The sequence below is a fragment of the Phaseolus vulgaris genome, chromosome 9, assembly GCF_000499845.2.
Source record: "Phaseolus vulgaris cultivar G19833 chromosome 9, P. vulgaris v2.0, whole genome shotgun sequence".
NCBI classification, from domain to species: domain Eukaryota; kingdom Viridiplantae; phylum Streptophyta; class Magnoliopsida; order Fabales; family Fabaceae; genus Phaseolus; species Phaseolus vulgaris.
Genome location: NC_023751.2, coordinates 34,543,224 through 34,565,040, shown reverse-complemented (window position 1 = coordinate 34,565,040; position 21,817 = coordinate 34,543,224). Strand labels below are relative to the sequence as shown.

Genomic DNA, 21,817 nt, shown 5'->3' with positions numbered 1-21,817 from the left:
TTTATCTTTAAATGTCTGACATTCTTCGGTTGAATGGTCATAATTGTGATGGTATCGACATGAGAGAGGTCGACATTTTTCTAGGTGTAGGTAAGAGTCCAGTATAGATTGACATGAAGTATGTACTAGAAGAGTATTCGACATCTTGAATATTTAAGTTTCTCATTTGTACTCATAAACATTTCATTTTTCTAGGAGATAATCTCTTAAGCGAGTGTTGTGTCCGTCTTGACCTTATTATCATCATGACAATAGTTGTGTTAGCACCATAACATATCATCACCACGATGATAGTTGTGTCCGCCTTGACCTATATCAGCTTCTTTCACAATTTTTTTAAAGTGTTTAACTTGTATAAGTTTCTCAATTTTATCTTTAAGTGTATGACATTCTTTGGTTGAATGATCATAGTTGTGATGGTATCGACATGGGGCTTGATCTGCGTTAAGAGGCGTGTACTGTGAGAAGCTTAAGGTCCTTGGTCCTTGAGGTAGCTTGTTGCTTGCCATATTTGTCAACCTCATTTTTTGTAGTGGTCATCTCGACCCTCGCTTTGCTTATGGACTCATGTAGCTCTTTAAGTTGCATGAATTTGTGACTCTTTGTCATATGTTGTTCATAGGTTGTCGGCGAATGGTCTCGACCTTGTTACGAAAGTGAGTGGACTTTAAGCCTAACTCAACCCCATAAAACCGGCTCATAGGGTTGAGGTTTGCACCCACTTATATACAATGAAAGACTCTAATCTCTAGTCGATGTGGGATCTCCAACACACCCCCCTCATGCCAAGACCGATAGCGGGTGGCACGATAGGCCCAACAAATACTCGCTAGGATAGGCTCGAAAATGGCTCTGATACCATGTTACGAAGTGGACTTTAAGCCTAACTCAACCTCATAAAACCGACTCATAAGATTAAGGTTTGCACCCACTTATATACAATGAAAGGCTCTAATCTCTAGTCGATGTGGGATCTCCAATAGACCTTAATGTCGTGACCAAGTGATGTAGGGCTACCTTTGTGCTTAAGTTGCGAATGTTAAGAGCCACATTCCCAAACCTTTCCATGAGATACTTAGAGTGACTCGCTTTTCTCCTAAAAAATTGATATTAGATGATGTGCCCGACTAGTTGCGAACTGTGTCACGAACTTGGCCGTTAGTGTGTCAAAACATTCAATGTGGGTTGGTAGCGAGGTGAACCAACTCAATGCCTCATCTTTTAAGGATGCAGGGAAGGCTCGACACATAACGACATTGTTTGAGATGTAAAAGCTCATATGTGTTGTATAAACATCAATGTGTTCGTCTGGGTCAGTCATCTTATCATATCGGTCCATGTTTAGTCCTTTCTATATCGAGGACAACTAGGCTTCCATTATTCTGTCAATGAAGGGGTGTCCGCGGGCTCCTCCCGCTGTTATCGAGGTATGAGCTGGCATATTCGACTTTTTGGTTGGTTGCCTTTAGAGATCAAGTCACAGTGGATGGGAAAACTACCACGGTTACCTTGGGTGGAGCGTCATGATTAAACTCATTCTCGTAGTGGGCTTGGGACCCTTATGCTAATTTTTTTCTCATTTATTCGTTTTCTTGCCTCAAAGTTTGAATCTCCTCCTTGTTTCTCATCTCGGTTTGAAGGACTAACAATAAGGCTACATGGTCGTTTTCTATTATTGTTCTTTGTTCGCTAATTGTGTTCCTTGTCGTCACCATAAACTCTCTTCAATTTCCCTCAGTCTCACGGTGAACAACAATTGTTCTTGTCAGGGTCAAGAAAGTCTCGTCACTTATGGTACAATTATTCTTCGATAAGTGTTTCCTTTGTGAACTTGGTCTTCAGTCTTCGGTTTCTCCTAGGTCCCGGTCTTCAAGATCGAACTTCGGCCTCAGTCAAAGGGGGTATCAGTAAAAGGTCTTTAGATGTTCAAGTTAGGATTTGGTACTTAAAGATTTATGGTAGTTAATGCTATTAAATGCGTCCTTGGCTTGGTGTAGTCACACTAATTATAGAACGAGGTTGGACTTTCACAACTATCGATATTAATCTAACCTAAGTTATTAAACAATGGTTTGACTTGGTTATTAGACATGAAGTCTTGTCCGTATGCTAGGCGTGTTCAATATATATTCTATATGGATGTACAACATACATAAAATTTGACTTTTTGTGAGATAATCCCTCTATAACTATTTTTTTAAATATTTTTTTGTCTAAAATTATTTAAAAAATGAATATACTTATAAATATTTTTATTCATTTAGATAGTTGTGTTCAATCAAAGTGTAATATATATCGTATGAACGTCATATGTACAACACACATAAATATGTGACATTTTTGCGAGATAATTTCTCATGTTGTATAACTAATTTTTTTAATATATTTTTTTGTCTGAAATTATTTAGAAAATGAATATGCCTAAATGTTTGTATTGATTATTTTATTAATATTATTTGTTCATAAACATCAATTTAATTTTTTTATATTCTATTTTAATACATTTTATTTTTATAATATATTTCTTTATTTAATTGTAGTGAATAATAAATTATTAATTTTTATTTTTTTTAGATAGTTATACTCACGCTAAATTTCATTTGTGTGAGATACTTAAATTTGACATATAAAAATTTGACAATGATTTTATTGAATTGTTTTGTATATTTTAAAATTTGTTCAAGTGAGCAAAAAGAGTCCAAGTCAACTCCACATGCAAGGTAAGATAAAATGGGAAAGGTTAACTTACACTCTTAACCACATGCCATTATAGGTTTAGTTTCAATGATTTGTTTTATAGAATTATTTTGTGTAATGAATAAGTGAAATTTTATTTGTAATGTCTTAATCAAATTAATTATTTTTCATTAGATTAATTATTTTTAAAAATATATAAATATTTGATAACAAAACATGTTAATGGTGTGACATTAAAAGTATATTTCATAACTATTATTTATATAATATATAATATTTAAATAAAGAAATTTTTAATCCGTATGTTGAGTCATTTTCTATAGTAGTAAATGCTACAATTTTTTGGGTGTAGTGGAATGTAGATACACATAACAATACAATGACCTTCCAGAACAAATGTCATCTTTGATAACATTATTAGATGAAATGACTCACATCTCTATCGTGAGACCAATTACTATCATCTTCAATATTTCAACAACCATGACACTTATTAATCCATTTTATACTATACCAATTGATTAATTTTCTCAAATAAGATGTAATTAAACTATAAATTTTGTAAATGTATATATAGATTTATATAATCATAAATATTGTCAATGATATTATATCAAGTGAAATGTGGATTTTTAATACAATTGAATTTAAATCATACTTAATTATATTAAATTTGGGAAAGGTATCTAAGAATATTTAAATTACTAACTACTTTTCCTATCATTATTATAATTTTTTGAAATTACTTTACTCTTTAACAATATGCACATCACTATATTGTTAATTTGTTTTTAGTTGAATAATTGAATTAGACCATGTTACTTTTTTTTCTAGGTTTTATTACTACTTAATCAGTTGCACTTGAAAAAAATACAAAATAAAAATTATATGGCTATTTTAAGTACCACTAAATGCTTAAAAAAATAAAATAAAGAGAAAAATAAAGTTTGTTGGATATTTTGTAATTAATTGTCCAAGTCAATAACACAATGTTAGATAGACGTTTACTTAACATGGCATGGGCAAAGATGTGTCCTAGACTCTTGGAAATGAATCGTCTAGAAGAATGATTGCAAGTGTCAAAAAGTGCAAGAAAAGACCAACAAGGAAGAATGAAAACTAGATAAATGTCATCTAACATAACACTATATTTTATTATTCCCTTGGACACAAATATTGATGTGGAAGATAAGACAATTTATATAAAGTGCTTGTACTACTTTAAAATAAACAAATAATTTTTCATAAACTTTAAGTATTTTAAATATGTATTTTCTAAAGTTCAAATGATTTATTTATCACGTATTTAATAACTAGCAAAGCATTAAATTAGGATGAATTGTAAAATGAACGTATTTATTATTAAGTCTGTAAAAAAATATTAAAAAATGAAGTGTTGGAATAGGACCTTAAGGATATACATGTTGTAGATAAAGAGTCCTTTGACTTTTCATTGTTATAATAAAATGACAAGTACAACATCATACTTGTGTTATAAAATACAAAATATAAAATATCACTATTTTGTTAAAAAAAAAACTTTATACGTAGCTCACATTATTTTATTTATTGTAAATTTTAGGACTATTTCTTTAGTTATTATTAGGATATCATATGTTTATAAGCTTGTTGATATTTATTTATTTATTTATTTATTAATAGATATAAGTTATACTTATATATTGATTTTGTTAATATATAAATTTTGATTTAATTTTTTATTTTTTTAATAGTATTTTTTAATGATGATTTTTATTAGTCGAGATCTATCAAGTTTCATCTGAAATTTTTTATAAAAAAATGTTATTATTGTGCTGACTTTGATAAACATTAAAGATAATATTATTTTTTTAATAATTAGTATACCTACTATTTTTGTTAATAATTAATTTTTATTGAAGAATCTAGTTGATTGACTTTAATAGAATCTACCCTCCAAATAATATATATAACTGTTTTCAATAAATTGGAACGAACAAAAATTCACATGGGTATTGTATTTGTTATTCTTCATCATAATATCTACGTATGTATTAATTTTGTACAATAAAATATTATAAGAATAAGAACAATTATTATTGTTATTAATAATAATAATATTATATTACTATATTTGCTGTATTTGTAGTACATTATTGATGATAGCATAATCACATGTAATTCAATGCCAGTCATACCGTATATAATATGGAGTGACGAAAACACCCCTGCTAAATCGCGGGTTCTAAGGTTTCCAAAAATACACAACCATGGGCAAAACAGTAAAACCTTCTTAGTCCAATTCATTGCCGATCAAAACACACCGGTGCCTCCTCCTCCTCCATGGCTTCTTCGTACGAACTTCGATTTGAAGCTCACAACAATATCAAATTCTAACACGCTTCTCGATTTTTCTCCCAATCTTCTATTCTATTCGCATAACCAATAACAAGCACCATTGCGAGGTTCGAAGCTATATTTCGATGTATCGATTTTTTTGTTTTCTTTTTCTGGAGTTTGCTGTTGTTTCATTCCTATTTTGTTCAGCTTCTAGGGTTTTTATTTTGGAGTTCACAGTGGTTTTCCATGCTGACAGGATGTTTCTTGATTTTGATTTTTGGTTTATTGCGTTGATTCAAACGTTAGGGTTTCTACACGTTGTTGTTGGTTCCTATCTGTGTTTTTTCTTTGTTGAGCTTTCGTACGAACTGATATCGAGGAAGTAGAGGAGAAAAAGTATCTGCATGCATGGAGTAGCCGGAACTTGTGAAACACAACTTATGTTGTTGATAGATACATCTTGCTAATTTTGTTTGTTTGGCTTTTTAATTGAATATTTTGTATGCTAAAATTTAAAATGAGAAAATGCATGCTTGGAGTTCAGCGGATGGTTTTTATTTTTTGTGTGGCCATTCCTTGTATACTGGCATTGAATTGAGGAAGTTAATGTTGGAGTTGGAGTTGGAGTAGACCAGAGTTAGAGTAGGAAGGGGAATTTGTAAACAATGGTGAGCATCTATTTCACTAGCTGACAAATTTTGGGAGAAAAACTCAATTGTCTTCATCAGGTTACTTTTAAAATGAATCTTAGAAATTGTTGATTATTTATAATTGAAAGAAAAAGTAGTGTCTTGTCTGTATATTGACTACCTATTTATTTGAGAAAATGGTAATTGATGAGGGATTGTAGTTCTTGGGTCCAAGATTGCGTTTGAAGTAACTAATCATAGTAATTGGTGTTTGAAGTTGAGAATATAAGCTGTAGCAATTGGTCTTTGATGTTGAGACAGTAAGTCACAATAATTGGTCTGCATACAGTGTGTTGTTAACAAAAATCTTCATTGCATTTATCATAATTTATAATCATGTAGATTTCATCTTGTTGTCACATTGAACATTTATGTCTATTAATTTACATTTCTCTATGTGGTGGTCAGGCTTGGTAAAGTAAAATAAATTGATTTGCTTATCACATGTTTATGTTTTGTATGTAAATTTGATACATGGTTATAATCAATGTGACTTGCTTTGAAGTTCAGATGAACTTGTCAGTAGTGCACACTGTTGACTCAGGTAGAATTGGAAGGTTTCTTACATGTGGTCAATTCCACATTTTTCTAAGGAGACATATTATCTACTTTTCTTCATTCAATAATCTGCCATTTCAAAAATATCTACATTATATCAAGGTGTCTAATGGTATTAGTTGTTGTTAGTTAAGACTAGTATAGATAAATATGTTACCTAAGGTGATACAACACAGAGAGCTGATAAGGTTAGAAAATTATACCAATAAGATGTCTAATGGTAGTAGGAATGGTATGAATATTTTATTAAAATGCGATTTTCACTCTTTGTCCTGGAGATTAAGTTTTTGAAATTGAGGTGGTATACAGTACAAAGAGCTGATAAGTTTTGTGATATAAGAATGGAGACAAGGTCCTATATAGAGAAAATGGAGAGGTATATATGATGCCTTTATCCATTTGTTTCACGACATTTTATGTAAAATGCTAAGGACAGCAATACAGTTCATGAAACTTTTTTTCCTTGATGTTTTTTGAGAGTGTATATTTTAAGTAGATTTTATAAGAATGCTGGTTGTGGTGGTGTTTTTATTTTTCTCTGCATTTGGAGATTTTTGTACACTTGTTTTTGCTAAATATGTAATAACTAATTTACATGCCGAATATAATAGCACATTATTCCTTTTTAGTTTTTACTTTGATGTAGTTGAGTTGGGACTATAATATAGACAAAGAGTGGAGTCATTCAGACAATCTCTACTGTGCTGTATTACAGATCTCTTAGCCTTTGATGAATTTTAAAAAAATTGAGAGCTTTTGAGTATGAATCATGACTTGCTACCCAAGTCTTTTACTGCACACATGAATATTTCTACATCATAGCACATAAAGTTTGATTTTTCTGTTATTGTTTTGATCCTTTCAGGTACATTGTTCAAGTGTTTCCCTTGTAATGTAGATTTGCCCTTTATGTGCTTTAGTCAGTATAGTGCTACGACTTTGTCATGCACCAGTCTCTGTTCTGTGTATTTGGCTCAAGAGAGGTGTGGGAATTAGTACTATGGCAACATCCACCAAGTTTGATGTATCTTCTAGCAGTCCAGATAGACAATTGTACTCTGGGCAACGTGGATCCCACATAGCTCCTTCATTAGATAGATCAGGTAGCTTTCGTGAAAGCTTGGAAAATCCAATTCTGTCTTCTCTTCCAAGCATGTCAAGAAACAGTTCTTCTGCAACTCAAGGGGATGTGGTGAGCTTCTTCAATTGTGTGCGTTTTAATCTAAAGTTGGTGGCTCCAGAGCATAAGTCTAATCGACAAACAGATTATAAACGGCTTGTCAGTGCTGCTCTTGGACTTTCTTCTGATGAATCTCCATCTAGTTCTGCCAAAGGCAAGCAACTATCATCCCCAGTACCAGAAGATATCAAACGGCTCAGGGATAGTTTACATGCAAGTTTTAGGAGGGCAAGGTAGTTATTTCATTCTCTGCATGTTTTACTCCTGGCATTGAAGTTGGAGCAGTTTAATAACATTCTAATCTTTAACAGAGATCGTGCTAAAATGTTTAGTGAAGCCCTGTCTAGATTCAACAAAGATTTCCAAAATATAACTTCAAAGAAAAGGTCTCGAGCTGAAACTTTTTCTAATGAACGTTCTAGTTTTATGTTAAGTGATCGATCAGTCTTGGGAACAAGCACAGGTAAGGTTGGAGTTCAAAGTCATGTAGTCACAGGTGGTTTTGAACATGACCAGCTGAAGTTGGAAGAAAGAACCAAAAATGTTCCTAACAAGCGCACTCGAACTTCTTTGGTTGATGTAAGGGTATGTGTGTTTGTTAACACAATATTCCATTTCTTTTTAGGCCTCCTAATATCACTTATTCATTTTTGTGCTGTTCGCATGTAAAGTACCTTGTGTTTTATACTATATTTACATCCCTTAGTTGTAAAACTCAAGTGTTCTTTATATCTCAGTGTGACATGCCACAAGATGTCCTGTTTCGAATCTGCTTTAGCAAAAGTTGGCTACTAGAACATTTTTCCTCCATGCTTTCTTAGTGATTCCTTACCTCCTAATGTATAGACATCTATTATGAATTCTTTTGAGCATATACATATAGGGTAGGGATCAAGTTACTCCATATATATATATATATATGCTTGTGTGTGTGTGATGTGTTTCATGAATTCTAGGTTCTTTATGTGTCTCATTATTTCTATATGAAATTGTCAAATTACTGAGTATTCTGTCTTATTGTGCAACTTCTTTGAATCTAATAAGACATGTGAGTATGGCTTGTGGTTGTGACTTTACGACTTTCTTTTTGCTTCTCTTTATGTGGGAGAGTCTGATTTTAGATTACCTTTGCTTGCTTTAAAATCTGTTGACCAAAACTGACTTGGGTTTGATAATTCTAGATGGATATACGGACTAATTCTCTTGTCAGGCCATCTGGAACTGTAGATAGAGATAAAGAAATGTTACGGATTGTCAATAATAGTGCAATTCAGGGTGAGGAACGAACTTTACCGATTGGAGGTGATGGGTGGGAAAAGTCAAAAATGAAGAAGAAGCGTTCTGGCATCAAACCAGATGGGTCTCCAAATACAGCATTGACAAAGCCTGTTAACCTTTTCCAAGAAACTAAACACGGAATGCAACAAAGACTAGCCATTGATACTCGTGCAAAATTGAGTAATGATTCTCATTCTTTCAGGTATGAATGTATTTGTATGCATTTTTTCTGTTTGAGACTTAATTAGCATATGTATGCCCACTTGCCTAAATTTTTTTATTAGTATTGATTGTAATCAGATATTCAATTTTTTTATTTATTAGCCTTTGATAAGGGAAGTTACTTGATCCAAAATTGTAGGATTATGATAAGATTTGTTTGTCTTTTAGATAACATCTTGTGTGTGTGTATACACATATGCTGTTAATCATTCATTGAGTAGTACATATTCTTAGAAATGAACTTTAAGTCTGATTCAACCTCACAAAATCAGCTTGTAAGGCGAGGTTTGCACCGACTTATATATTATATTTGGTTATTTCTTTAGTTAATGTGGAATCTCCAACTTCCGCGCTCATGCTGAGGACTTGATATCTCAAGCATGAGACTTGATATATATAGGTGGTTTGATAGTGACCAATACCAGGAACACGATAGATGCAATAAACTTTGTTAGGAACTTAGGATAGATTCTGATGTCATTTTAGAAAGTGAACTCTAAGCCTAACTCAATCTCACAAAATTAAGATGAGGTTTGCACCCATTTATATATTATAATTTGGCTAGATCTCTAGTTGATGTAAGATCTCCAACACAAATTTTAACTATGAGCAAAGTGAATTCATGTTTTTATATCTGAAAAATTAAAACTAAATTATTAAAAAGTTTGAAGATTTAGGGATGTAGCAAGATGCGTTCAAGGGGAATATCTACCTTGTTTTTTTTCCTTTGCATACTTATGTATCAATAAATTTTCTGCTTCATTATCCATGTCTAGATTTTAGTTCATGTAGTGATAATATTTGTCAAATTAAAAATATGGTTTCTATACCTAACATTTTTCATTTTAGTCCTTACCGAGTTCTACAAATTGATTCCTATTAAAGAAAGATGTTTACAAATCTATAATTTTTTTGCTAAGTTAAAATGATGTAAAGAATTTTATTTTCTTGCAGTGACTAAAACATGTATTTTTTTTCTTCATCTAAGGACCATAATTAAGTGTAATCTTTTTTCATGTAGGGACTAAACTTTCAAGTATTAGGACCAAATCTAACACTATTATTGGCAGGGATCAATGTGTAAATGCATTTTCATTTACGGACCACGATGTGGATTTTTTTCAAGTAGGGACTAAATTGAAAAATTGTATTAGGTATCATTGAAACTAACAAGACACGTAATTCATTAGACTGAAAATTACAAAAGGATTAGTGAACCTGTTCCAAAGCCCATATATATATATATGTATAGAGGAGTAGCGCATAATAGGTTATTCAGCCACCTCTGCTTAGTTAGGATGTCAACCCATTATCTAGACGCAGTTCTTGTGCAAGACTTAAATCCTCAACTTCTTCAGTAGTAGTACTATCAATTTTGCCATCAATAAGAGCAATAACATAATCATATTCTTGAGGAAGACGTGCAAGAATTGAATCCAAATGTTCTCTAAAAGAAATAGGATCTCCAACTGAACAAAGAGAGTCAACAAGAGACTTAATATGAGAAAGAAAAGCAATAATGTGCAATTATGCAAAGAGGAGTTTCTTAAATCAGAGGGGAGCTGTCTTGCATTTTTCTGAGATTGATGATGAAAATATGCATGTATCTTTTCCCATAATTCATTTGAATGAACACATCCAACTAAATGTGACAAGTTGGCATTGGAAAGAGAGGACTGAAGCCGCATAAGAAGCATTTGATCTTGTTCTCGAGAAAGATATTCCGGATTAACCTGATAAAGATCTGTGTCTTGTTCTGTAAGAAAATGCAACGAAACTTGTGAAACAACAACAAAGTGGTGCAGCTGATGTGCCTTAATAACAGGTTCAACCTGTTGACACCACAATAGAAAGTTCTTGTCATCAAACTTCTCAGTAATTTGATGCAAAAAACTGTCAGGAACATGCATTGGAGCAGATGACTGAGAATCAGTTAGAGGAAGGGTTGGAGGTGGAACAGAAGAGGTTGAAAGAGGACCTATGGAAGTCATTAAAACAAAAGGAAAAGAACTGCTGGAAGCCAATAAAAGAAAAAAAAGATCAACTTGCTATTGATAAATATTGAAACTAACAAGAAATGTAATTCCTTAGAGTGTGAAAATTACGAAAGATTTCTAAAAGATTAGTCAACCTCTTACAAAGCCCATATATATATGTGGATAGAGGAGTACTGCATAATACAACTGTCAACCATAATAACAGAACTGAGAAAAACATATCTTTAACAGGTATACAGACCAGAATACTAACTTGACTGTAACAATACACAATTATGCTTTTATTCATATTGTAAACACTGTATTTTACAAATTAAAATTTTAAATTGTTTGTCTTGTATCATTATTTCATATTAGTAATTTATTACTGGCGCTATACACATCTAATGCTAGATATAAGTACTAGAGCTGATGTAATAAAAATCACAACATGTTATGTGTTCTTATAGATATAGCTCCCTTGTCCTACAAAATAGTAATTTATTGAATCTTTGTTTTCTATTGTCATACCACAAGGTGGAAATAAAAGAAAATTGAGGAGTCAATGGGGTTCTCTCTACAAAGTGTTAAATGAGTGAGTGATTGGGGTTTCTCTACATATATTGTGTGGTGTAACAAGTGAATATAGTTGTGAGGAATTATGCTAAATTCTCTCGGATTTCAAGGATAAATAGAAAATATTGTGCAACAAGATGTTATTTTATTTGTTGTTTTGAATTCCTGTTGATTATCTTTCTTCAATATATAGGATATCATATAATACCTTCATGCATCTTTTGTTTAGGTCAGGAGTTACTAATGGAACTGTTGGAGCTGGAAAATCAGATGGTGTCTCTCAACAAACAGGGTTGGGCATACGCGTCTCTACTCCAAGAAGTGACCTAGAAAATAATTCTCCTGTCAGTGATAGACGGGATCGTCCTGTTAGTTCAGACAAGGAAAGGGTGAATTTCAGAGCTGTTAACAAGTAAGCAAACTGCCAAGCACATTTCTTTAAGAATTTTTTTCTTTAAAAGGAAGATCTTTTATCATTGAAAACATTCTTTTTCTTCCATGTTGCTCTCCTTGATTTCTTTGTTTTGATGGTTTGTTTATTTGCTCCATTTCTGTTATGGATCCTATTATGGTTAGTATTTAAAGGTCTTTTCTTTGTCGTGATATGTATGCTATAATTGACAATTGATTAGTTGTTTAGAGATAAGCAACTGCTTTATGATAAGATTAGGTATTTGACTTGCACATGATGTAAAACACATGGTCTTTGTTAAGGGACATCTCATACAAATATGAAAGATGGGGGGTAAATATTATGTTGATGTTTATTATTTGTTGTTTTCTTTTTCTTATCCTTTTTAGGAAGATTTCTTATCTTGTTTTCCCTTTGTAATTTTCTAATTGTTTAATAAATTTTCTGTCTTCATAAAAAATGTAATCTATAATTGATATTGATTCTCTATATCTGTTTTATATCCAGGGTAACTGCTCGTGATGAATTCAATTCGGCAAGCCCTAATTCAAGTGCAAAAATGAATACACCCATTCGGGCACCACGATCTGGTTCAGGAGTTGCTCCAAAGTCATCACCAGGTGTCCATAGAGCAGCCGTTCCTAATGATTGGGAGCCCTCACATTGTATGACCAAGCCCCCGACCAGTGTTGGCACTAATAATCGCAAGCGTATGGCATCAGCACGATCATCTTCCCCACCTGTTGTCCACTGGCAAAGGCCACAGAAGAGCTCCCGTACGGCTAGGAGAGCAAATTTTGTGTCCACTGTTTCAAGTAATGACGATTCCCCTGCTTTGGATTCTGTGTCAGATGTGACTGGTAATGATCTTGGGTTGGGGTTTGTCAGACGTTTGGCTGGCAATTCTCCTCAGCAAATTAAATTAAAAGGTGATTCAACTTCAGCTGCCTTATCTGAAAGTGAAGAGTCAGGGGTGGCTGAGATTAAACCAAAAGAGAAGGGCAGGAAAGCAGCGGAGATAGGTCAGAAATCTGGAAAAAATGTTCAAAAGGTTTCTAACTTCGTCCTTCCCACAAGAAAAAGTAAGCTTGTTTCCGGGGAAGAACATGGAGATGGAGTTAGGAGGCAGGGTAGGACTGGACGCAATTTTCCTGCTGCAAGATCGCCAACACCAATGACATCTGAGAAGCTTGGAAATGTAGGAAATATAGGAACTGTAAAGCAACTTAGAAGTTCAAGACTAGGACTTGAGAAGAGTGAAAGGTTAAAATGCATCTTCTATTGCTTAGTTTTGACAATTTGTTTATTAAAGCTAATGTTCTGAGTTCCATGCAGCAGGGCAGGTCGTCCACCAACCAGGAAACTTTCTGATCGTAAGGCATATGCGCGTCAGAAACATACTGCAATTAGTGCATCAGCAGACTTTCTTGGTATTAGTTTCAGATTGTAGAAAAGAATAATGATTTCACCTTTTCTATGTATAATACTAGTATACCATTAATCACTTTTGGGTTCATTGTTTTAGTTGGGTCGGAAGATGGACATGAAGAATTATTGGCTGCTGTAAAGGCTGTTACCAACTCTGGTATGAATCTTATTAAATATTATCTAATTGTGTACCCTTTGTACTTATCTGATGGAGTAGTTCTGTATTTTCTTATTACTACAGCTAGTTCTTTTTCCAGCCAATTCTGGAGGCAGATGGAGCTTTTCTTTGGTTTGATAACTGAGGAGGATATTGCTTACTGGAAGCAGAAGGTACTAATTCTTTTCCCTGTTGGTGAGGAAGTTATTGCATTCTTGTTGGTGCTTTCATATATAAGAAAGATGCTTTGGATTTGTGATGTCAATAATAGTATGGCCCTGATGTGTCCTTTGATAGAGTTAGAATTATTGTTTTTCCTATGAATGTTTATATGCCCTGATTCGGTATGGAACCATGACCATTTTATTATCTGTCATGTTTATTCCTTATTTGCACACATGGTTCAGTATATATTAAAAAATTCCCAACCAATCTTGTGAAAGTTATAGTTTTAGTAATAATGACTATTAAAGCATGATTTTATTGATTTGAATTTCTTATCATACCTATCATGGGAATAAGTTATATAAATTTCTTTAATAATTCATTCATGTTTCAGATAAATCTCGAATCAAGATTGATGCCAGTTCCGGTTCCTTCATACATAGATGATTCTGAAGCTGTTGCTAATGGGTTTGGGTTAATGGGCCGTGGAAGAGATTTTGAACCTAGTGATCAAACGGGTGCTGGAGTTGTAGCAGAACAGTTACAACTAGCTAAAGGAGATTCTAATGGAATTCCCCTCTGTCAAAGGCTAATATCTGCTTTAATATCAGAGGAGTGTAGCAGTGAAAGTGAAGATATAAAGTTTGATGCATGTGATGCTGAATTTGAGGCTGATGGAGAGTTGGATTTGAGTAGTTTGGCTCACAATTCTCGATCTAATTCTTACCTTGCTTGTTATTCTACTTACAATGGTTATAGGATAACTAGAACATCAGCACATGATGAGACTGAAAGTGATAAAGTTGATATCCAATCAACTGGGTTGAATTCAAGCCAGAACATGCCTACCTTGACATGTTCAGAGTTGCAATATGCCACCTTGGGTATGAATGAAAAGCTTCTCTTGGAGCTTCAGAGTATTGGAATTTCCCCAGAATCAGTGGTTAGCTAACTTTCCTCAGACTTTTTCTGCTGTTCATGAAATCTTGACATTGGGAAGTATGACAGATCAATATCAGATTTGTTTAAAGTATTTTGTTCTAGTTTATTCTGTAGTTCTTTCAGCAGTCTACTCAAATACATTTAAATAATTTTTTTCAAGATGTTCTGTTATTTTTAAATCTGCTGTAGGTTAGTATGATACTTATTTTTTTTCTTTTGTTTTTTCAAGCCTGAAATGTTGCAAGCAAATGATGAAGGAATTTGTGAGGATATCACTAGGTTAGAGGAGCAGTACCAAGGACAGGTACCAACTGATGCTGAAGTGAAGCTATAATGTTCTCATTGCTAATCGTCTAAATGCTCTTTCCCATTGTTTTTTATCTGTTAAAAGTAACTTTCCAGAAAATTTAGATGTTGCTTTCCAAGTATTATGTAAGCAAATAGATCAGATTGCTATCCAGATAACTGATTTATAAATATTATATAGAACTGAATGAAGTTATTTTTTGTTCCATTAAAATTCACCTTCTGATTTTGTTTTCATACATTGTAGATGTTCAAGAGGAACTGCTTACTAGATGGATTATTAAAATCTGCTTCTGTGACAAAAGAAGTTCAAGAAAAGTAAATGTGTTCATTTATTCCCTGATTATTTACTTAATTTTAACTTTTGTGGCTCTTTGTTCTGAAGGAATACAATATCTTGATTAACAGGGATTTTGAACAAAATGCTCTTGACAAACTCCTCATGATGGCCTATGAGAAATACATGGTAACCTTCTTATTGTTCAATATCACTTTTCTTTATATATGTAATCAGGTTAGTTTTCAAATAAAATTTTTGCAGTCTAGTCAAATATCTCCAAGACCAAGACTTTCTGTTACAATAGTTTTAAAGGCTAGGGATGTTTATTCAGTGGATAGTATCCAGGTATAAGAATGGAGGAAGTAGAAAAAACACACCAACAAGTGAATAGGGCCATGTTCTATTGTGTAGTAATGTGTGTCTAGCCTTAAATGCTGGTGCTAGAATGTATCATAGTGCACTTAATTGTTTGTGATCTTAGTGTCTCAATAAAGACTTAGATGGGGTGTTGAGATTACAACAGCATGAAAACCTACCATACAACTAGAAAGGACAACTCAACCATGTCATACTCTCTCTTTTTAGTTCTGATTCGTGATATGCTTTACCTATTCTTATTTGAGTGTTTTCATTTAATCAGATAAACCAAACTCCATGCCCTGCCTTCTTATCTTTTATTAAGTACTTTAAATTGTGTAGGAAGAAAGGTTTAACACTCCATTACATAATAGTTGATACTACCATAGTGGAAAGTATTTTCCACTTTATAAATAGGTTGTGGCTGATTGAATTGACAAAAAATTGATTGACAGGCTTGTTGGGGCCCTAGCTCATCAGGTGGGAAGAATGCAAGCAACAAAATGGCCAAGCAAGCTGCACTGGGATTTGTTAAAAGAACATTGGATCGATGCCAACAATTTGAAGATACAGGCAAGAGCTGCTTCAGTGAGCCTTTGTATAAGGATATGTTCCTCGCAACTTCTTCTCAGCCAAGTATTGTTCGAGAATCAGATGACACGGAGGCTGAGTCCATAAAACCTTCTGCTTCTTCCTTTTTTCTGGAAGCAAGAAATGGTATCATCCTCATTCCTTGAATAAATATTAAGTGAACTATGTAAGGAAATAAATAATTATTTTATTGATAACAATTACATTCACATAATCTCTATTTGTATTAATCAAAATCTTTAAAAAAAGGAAATAAAAATATGCTGAAATGAATAGGAAGATTTTGAAGATATTTTTTCTTAATTACTATGGAGATATTAAGAATATTTTTTTTTCCTAATAATCTGATATTTACAACATATTGTAATATTTTTCTATTTTAGTCCTGTTCGGTATGAGCATTTTAGCCAAACTTCTCAGATGGCGTTAAATTTATATGCCATTTTCTTGTGGACTTGAGCCCTTTGTCCTCCATCCTGTCTAATAAAATACTTCCCAACTAAAGAAAAAAGTGCTTCCTGTTTGGAGAGAGGTGTAAATGTAATTTTTTGTTTTAGTTGTCAATATTTTTTAGGTTACAGGTTCAGGGTATTGGGGGAGGGGGGTTGGAGGGACAGGTGATTAGAGCCTATCTTTATCTGAACTTATCAAGTCCTGGTCCACCCTCTTTTGCTCCTGATTACAGCCAGAAATTTGATATTCAATACTTGTTTTTCTATCTGCAGGTTCTATGGGTTCACAGCAGAACCCTTCACAATTTAGTCAGAATGTGAAAGATCATGATTTCAATTCATCAGATATTCGTCATGCTGTAAATGGTTCCTCTGAACAAGCCAGTGAGAAGGAAGATCTTTGGTCAAACAGGGTGAAGAAAAGGGAATTGTCCCTTGATGATGTTGGCAGTACCATTGGCAGTTCAAGTGCTCCATCAGGCATTGGTAGTTCTGCATCAAATAGTACAAAAGGAAGGAGGAGTGAGAGAGACAGAGACGGAAAAGGGCAGAGCAGGGAAGTACCATCCAGAAATGGTACTACTAAAGTTGGTAGGCCAGCATTATCTAGTGCTAAGGGAGAAAGGAAACTCAAAACAAAGCCTAAGCAGAAAGCAACTAAGCATTCTGTTTCTGTAAATGGCTTGCTCGGCAAGCTATCAGAGCAACCTAAATCAAAGTCTAATGAAATGTCTAATAATAGCAACAGCAAGGAGAAAAATGAGTTTGGCATTGGTGAATATGATGACCATGAGCCTATTGATTTGTCCAACCTTCAACTACCTGGAATGGATGTACTAGGTGTTCCTGATGATCTCGGTGACCAAGGTCAGGATATTGGTTCATGGTTGAATATCGATGATGATGGATTGCAAGATCATGACTTTATGGGCCTTGAAATTCCCATGGATGATCTTTCAGACTTAAATATGATGGTTTGAAACTGCTTTCTTTGTATAGTACTGTTCATTATACCAATGACAAAGGAAACAAAGTACCTTTAAGAAATGACTAGTTACATAGGATGGTTTTATGGCTAATCCTGTCCTCCATTAGGTTATATATATTCTTTGGTAGACTTCCTTCTCTAAGTTGTTTTTAATGACCTATCCAACTGTTTTGGATTTTGCCCATGTCAAAGTTCACGATTTCCACTGTAAAGATCATTTTGTTCTAGGTACAAGTTAGTATTCATTCCTAGTGATTACATGGTAGCAAACACTCCTGGTTGTAGCTCTTACAAATCAGAGAAAAGGCTTTTGTACATACATTTAATATTTCTAATAAAATCACCTTCCATTTACTCCTAGTTACTCTCCGTACATCCCCCTCCCCTGCACTTTATATTAGTACTCTTGTTTTGCAGGTTCAGTTCCTCAGCATGATGCTGTTCAAGTTTTTTGCTGGGCTTCATCCCGCTGTTCTTGCAGATTTCCCTATGAGGTTTTCAGGGAAAATTTGGTAACTAATGTAAATGTGATCATTCTGTGTTTCATTAGATAATGAATGCTGCCCTTCTCTCTGGACAGTTGTTGTCCTGATTACGATTTTCATATCTAATATCACACATCTATCATCATTCATCACTCTGGCTATCTAATGGCTGATCTACTAGTTGCAATCCCAAAACTATCTGTGGAAGGTTGTGCCGAGGAACTTCCGAAGATTGCAAGGGCATCTTGTACTTGAAACTTAATTCAAGTGTTTTTGATATGATCCACCTTTCTTAGAAATTAATGGGTTTTTATTGGCACAACTGAATTGAGTTGTTGTTCGTTTTACGTAGGGAGGTAAGGTTTAAATCTTTTCTTCCTGACCCTTATCTTTTATTTGTTGTTCTTGTAATAAAATTCCTTCAGATATCTCCGCCCAAAATAGGTTGGATATTCTCCATGGATGACTAATCGCATATTTGTATGGTTTTCTTCCTTAAGCTTGCCATTCTCTATGAAGGTACGTATATTTCCCTGCCCAGATTATTATTGCTTTATGATGAGACTGAATGTGAATTGAACCTCTTTGGCTTCTTCTGTGATTTTAACACTGATTTGCTTCATTTTTCTGTGGCATCTGCTTCAATTCAATATTTGAATGCACTGAACAAAATGAACTGGTGGTTGAGTTGAAAGTGTGTGTGGATCCTTTTGTTTTCTGGTGGTTCTTCCCTCGCTTTCTCTGTCTCTTCTTTAGCTTCTTATATTCTACTGTTTTGGATCTTAATTGGTTTTTAAATTTATTCTTATTTACAAATAAATATTTTAAATTTAGGGTTTAGGGTTTTGTGTTCTTATAACTTCGAGATGAAATTTCCATTGAAGTTAATAATTCGTTAATTTTTATCAATTTTCTTACATATTAACGTATAAAACAAGAATACGTAACTATTATGTAATGTAGTGGATGATGACAATATAGGTTGTGATAAAGAAATATGCTATAATTGACTTATACATCAATGCATTAACTTATCTAAATATCTTTTAGAGTTACAACTAGGCTCAATCGTTAGACTCATAAGCACCAGAATATTTTATAAACATGTGAACATAATATTTTGTAAATGTTTATAAAACTAAAATATTTTGTAAATGTTTATAAAACTTAAGGTAGATAACAAAGTAATGTAGCTTTTACGGTACTTGTCTAAATATGCAATTAGGTCAAATTGATTCAAAATGATGTTTTTTCATAATTGTATTTTGTTATGATGCAAAGTAGTATAAATCATAATAAATTATGCTAGTGAAGGGTCTCTTTGATATTTGGTTGAATCCATATTAAAAATAATCATCAAAACAAAACTAATATTAAAAATAATTGCAACTATTCTTTTATAATCATAATTGAAATTAGGTTAGAAATTAATAAAAGTTAAACGAAAATTATACAATAATAGTTACACCTTGAATTGTTGAAGTATACTATCTCATACCTACAACATCTACCACAAGAAATATTATCATTTTTAAGGTACAACAACAATTCTAAATAATTGTTGAATCACCATTTTAACGTTGCTAGAAAATTATATGGACAAGATAGTTTGTAAAGTGTATGTATGCTCTTTTCAAAATAATTCTTAAATGAAATCAATGAAAAACAGTAATCACAAGTAGATGTAAATAAGGACATCTGGAAGGAAAATAATAAGAATGTAAAATGAATTTAATTTCTTCTGTAAGCTTAAATGAATTAATCAGTCAACCAAATAATATATCTTATCTTTTGTGGGATAATGGAACTTTATAATATCACATTCATAGATTGATTCACTTTTATGAACTTATTCTCTTAGAAAGACTTGATAAAGAAAAAAAAAATAGTAAGGAAAAATATTGAGAGGTGAGGAATTAGGAAATTTTTTTATTTTGTTTTCAAAAGTGTTCTAAACTTATTTTCTAAATCAATGCTGTGTATTGCATGAGCCATTTACCATATGACTTTTCTTTCTCCTTCATAATCTCTGGACATCAATGTTTTTGTTATCAATGTCAAGAAATCACATCATTGTTTCTTTTCATCCTCCCATTTTCATTTTTTTTAAGCATTGTAGGAAGAGAATCATTAGTAGTGATGATGACATTATTATTCAAAAAAAACATCTACCTTGCAATTACTTTTTGTCATGATATATTATACTATAATAATATAATAATTTATTAAGGTATAAAGTGAATGTATAACACTGTTATGAGTTTCAATTCATCATTAATGCACACATGAAGATTTTAAGTGACACCACCATTGTCATTGGTTTTTGTCTATCTATGCTTTTCCCTTGGTTTTGGGTAAGGGAAAGTTCTGGAAAATGACACTATGTAGGCCACCAAACCCTAGTATAAGTGGATATTTAGGCTAAATAAAAAATAATATTAGGGTTTATATATAGTGCTTAGTTATGGTTAGTAAGATAAATTGTTTGATTTTATTTCTTTTATTTTTACTATGCTCTTTAGCTTTTTTTTCATCCTTAATAAAATTTACATTGATTTTTCCCCTAAAAATAGTTTAGATAATATTTTGAACACTGATCTATACAGCATTTTCGAGAACAGTAAAAAAAAATAAAAAAATATTAGAAACAAAGATTTTCAAAAATAAATAGAGATGAAAAATCAATAATTTATTAGGCACAAAACATATTTAAATCAAATACTAATAATATATTATTTTGCAATATAATTTTATTTTATTTATTAAAATAAAGGTAAATTTGATCGTAGGTCCATTTAGTAAATTTTACGTAATGATGAAAAAAAATGTGTGAAACATTATTTTCTGTTATTTATTTATTATTTTTATGGTAATGTTTGTATGTTTTATAATCATACTATTTATACAAAATATCAATGTTTTCATAATATAATACTTTATTTAAAAGATAAATTTCACATAAACTAAAATATAGTTAAATTATAATATATAAATAAGTATATATATAATTACATTAAACTTAAAATTTACCTTATAATTTTTTTTTTACTTATTTTCAGTGAAACAAGATGATACATGACATTTAGAAATGCATAGACCAACTTAAAGCAAATTAGCCAGTCCACTCACCCTTTATATTAAAAAAATGTAAATACTATTAAGTGTTTAGTAAGGTTTTCATGTCTTTTTTAAAACATAAAATATATTCTCATTATTTATAACCTCAGTTCTTCCTAATATTAATGGAAAAATGAAATCAAATTAAACTTATTAATATACTTTAGATTTTTTAACTAAATTTATCATTTTAAAAGAAGAAACATTATCATTTGTTCATTTATTTCTCTAACGTGTATGTATCACATCAAATCACCTAATGACAATAATTATTTTCATTCTTTTTGTTAGCTCGGAAAAGTTATATTTTCAATAGAATTTTTTTCTAATTTTAAAAAATTCCAAAAAAATAATAATTTCTTATAAAAAATACATCAAGAAAAACAATTTTAATTATTTTTTAATTATATTCAATTTCAATAATAAATAAGAACCCGTAGGTCATGGATCTCTCCTTCTCTTCTACTAGTAAAAAATTATTAAAAAAATTTAATTTTAGAAAATAAAAATAATTAGTTGTTATATTAACTAAATTAAAAATAATTGATTTTTAAAATTAGTTTCTATTATTGATAAATAATTTTTAAATTTATATTTAATTAATTATTAACATTTTAACTATCAATTATTTAAATTTTAAAT

General features: G+C 32.0%; 1 protein-coding gene across 2 annotated transcripts; it reads left to right on the top strand.

The window, feature by feature from the left end:
• The first annotated feature begins 4,837 nt into the window (after positions 1-4,837).
• LOC137820492 (flocculation protein FLO11-like) lies at positions 4,838-17,933 on the top strand. Of its 2 annotated transcripts, none has more exons than XM_068624611.1 (15): positions 4,838-5,141; positions 7,129-7,676; positions 7,755-8,028; positions 8,625-8,923; positions 11,725-11,907; positions 12,415-13,170; positions 13,243-13,337; positions 13,433-13,492; positions 13,577-13,665; positions 14,052-14,600; positions 14,829-14,903; positions 15,153-15,223; positions 15,314-15,371; positions 15,998-16,259; positions 16,859-17,933. In XM_068624611.1, the coding sequence occupies exons 2-15, from the start codon at positions 7,264-7,266 to the stop codon at positions 17,563-17,565; spliced, it is 3,891 nt and encodes a 1,296-aa protein (XP_068480712.1). In that variant the 5' UTR covers positions 4,838-5,141; positions 7,129-7,263; the 3' UTR covers positions 17,566-17,933. The 2 variants fall into 2 exon arrangements, with proteins under 2 accessions (XP_068480712.1, XP_068480713.1); XM_068624612.1 differs by having other exon boundaries at positions 4,850-5,141; positions 13,246-13,337.
• The last annotated feature ends 3,884 nt before the right edge of the window (positions 17,934-21,817 follow it).

What these genes read in the sequence shown, in the direction of transcription:
- LOC137820492 (XM_068624611.1), top strand. Translation starts at nt 7,264, where the DNA reads ATGGCAACATCCACCAAGTTTGATGTATCTTCTAGCAGTCCAGATAGA. An exon ending in AATGATTCTCATTCTTTCAG is followed by an intron (nt 8,924 to 11,724) that starts GTATGAATGTAT and finishes TCTTTTGTTTAG; the next exon opens with GTCAGGAGTTACTAATGGAA. An exon ending in AAAGGCTGTTACCAACTCTG is followed by an intron (nt 13,493 to 13,576) that starts GTATGAATCTTA and finishes TTATTACTACAG; the next exon opens with CTAGTTCTTTTTCCAGCCAA.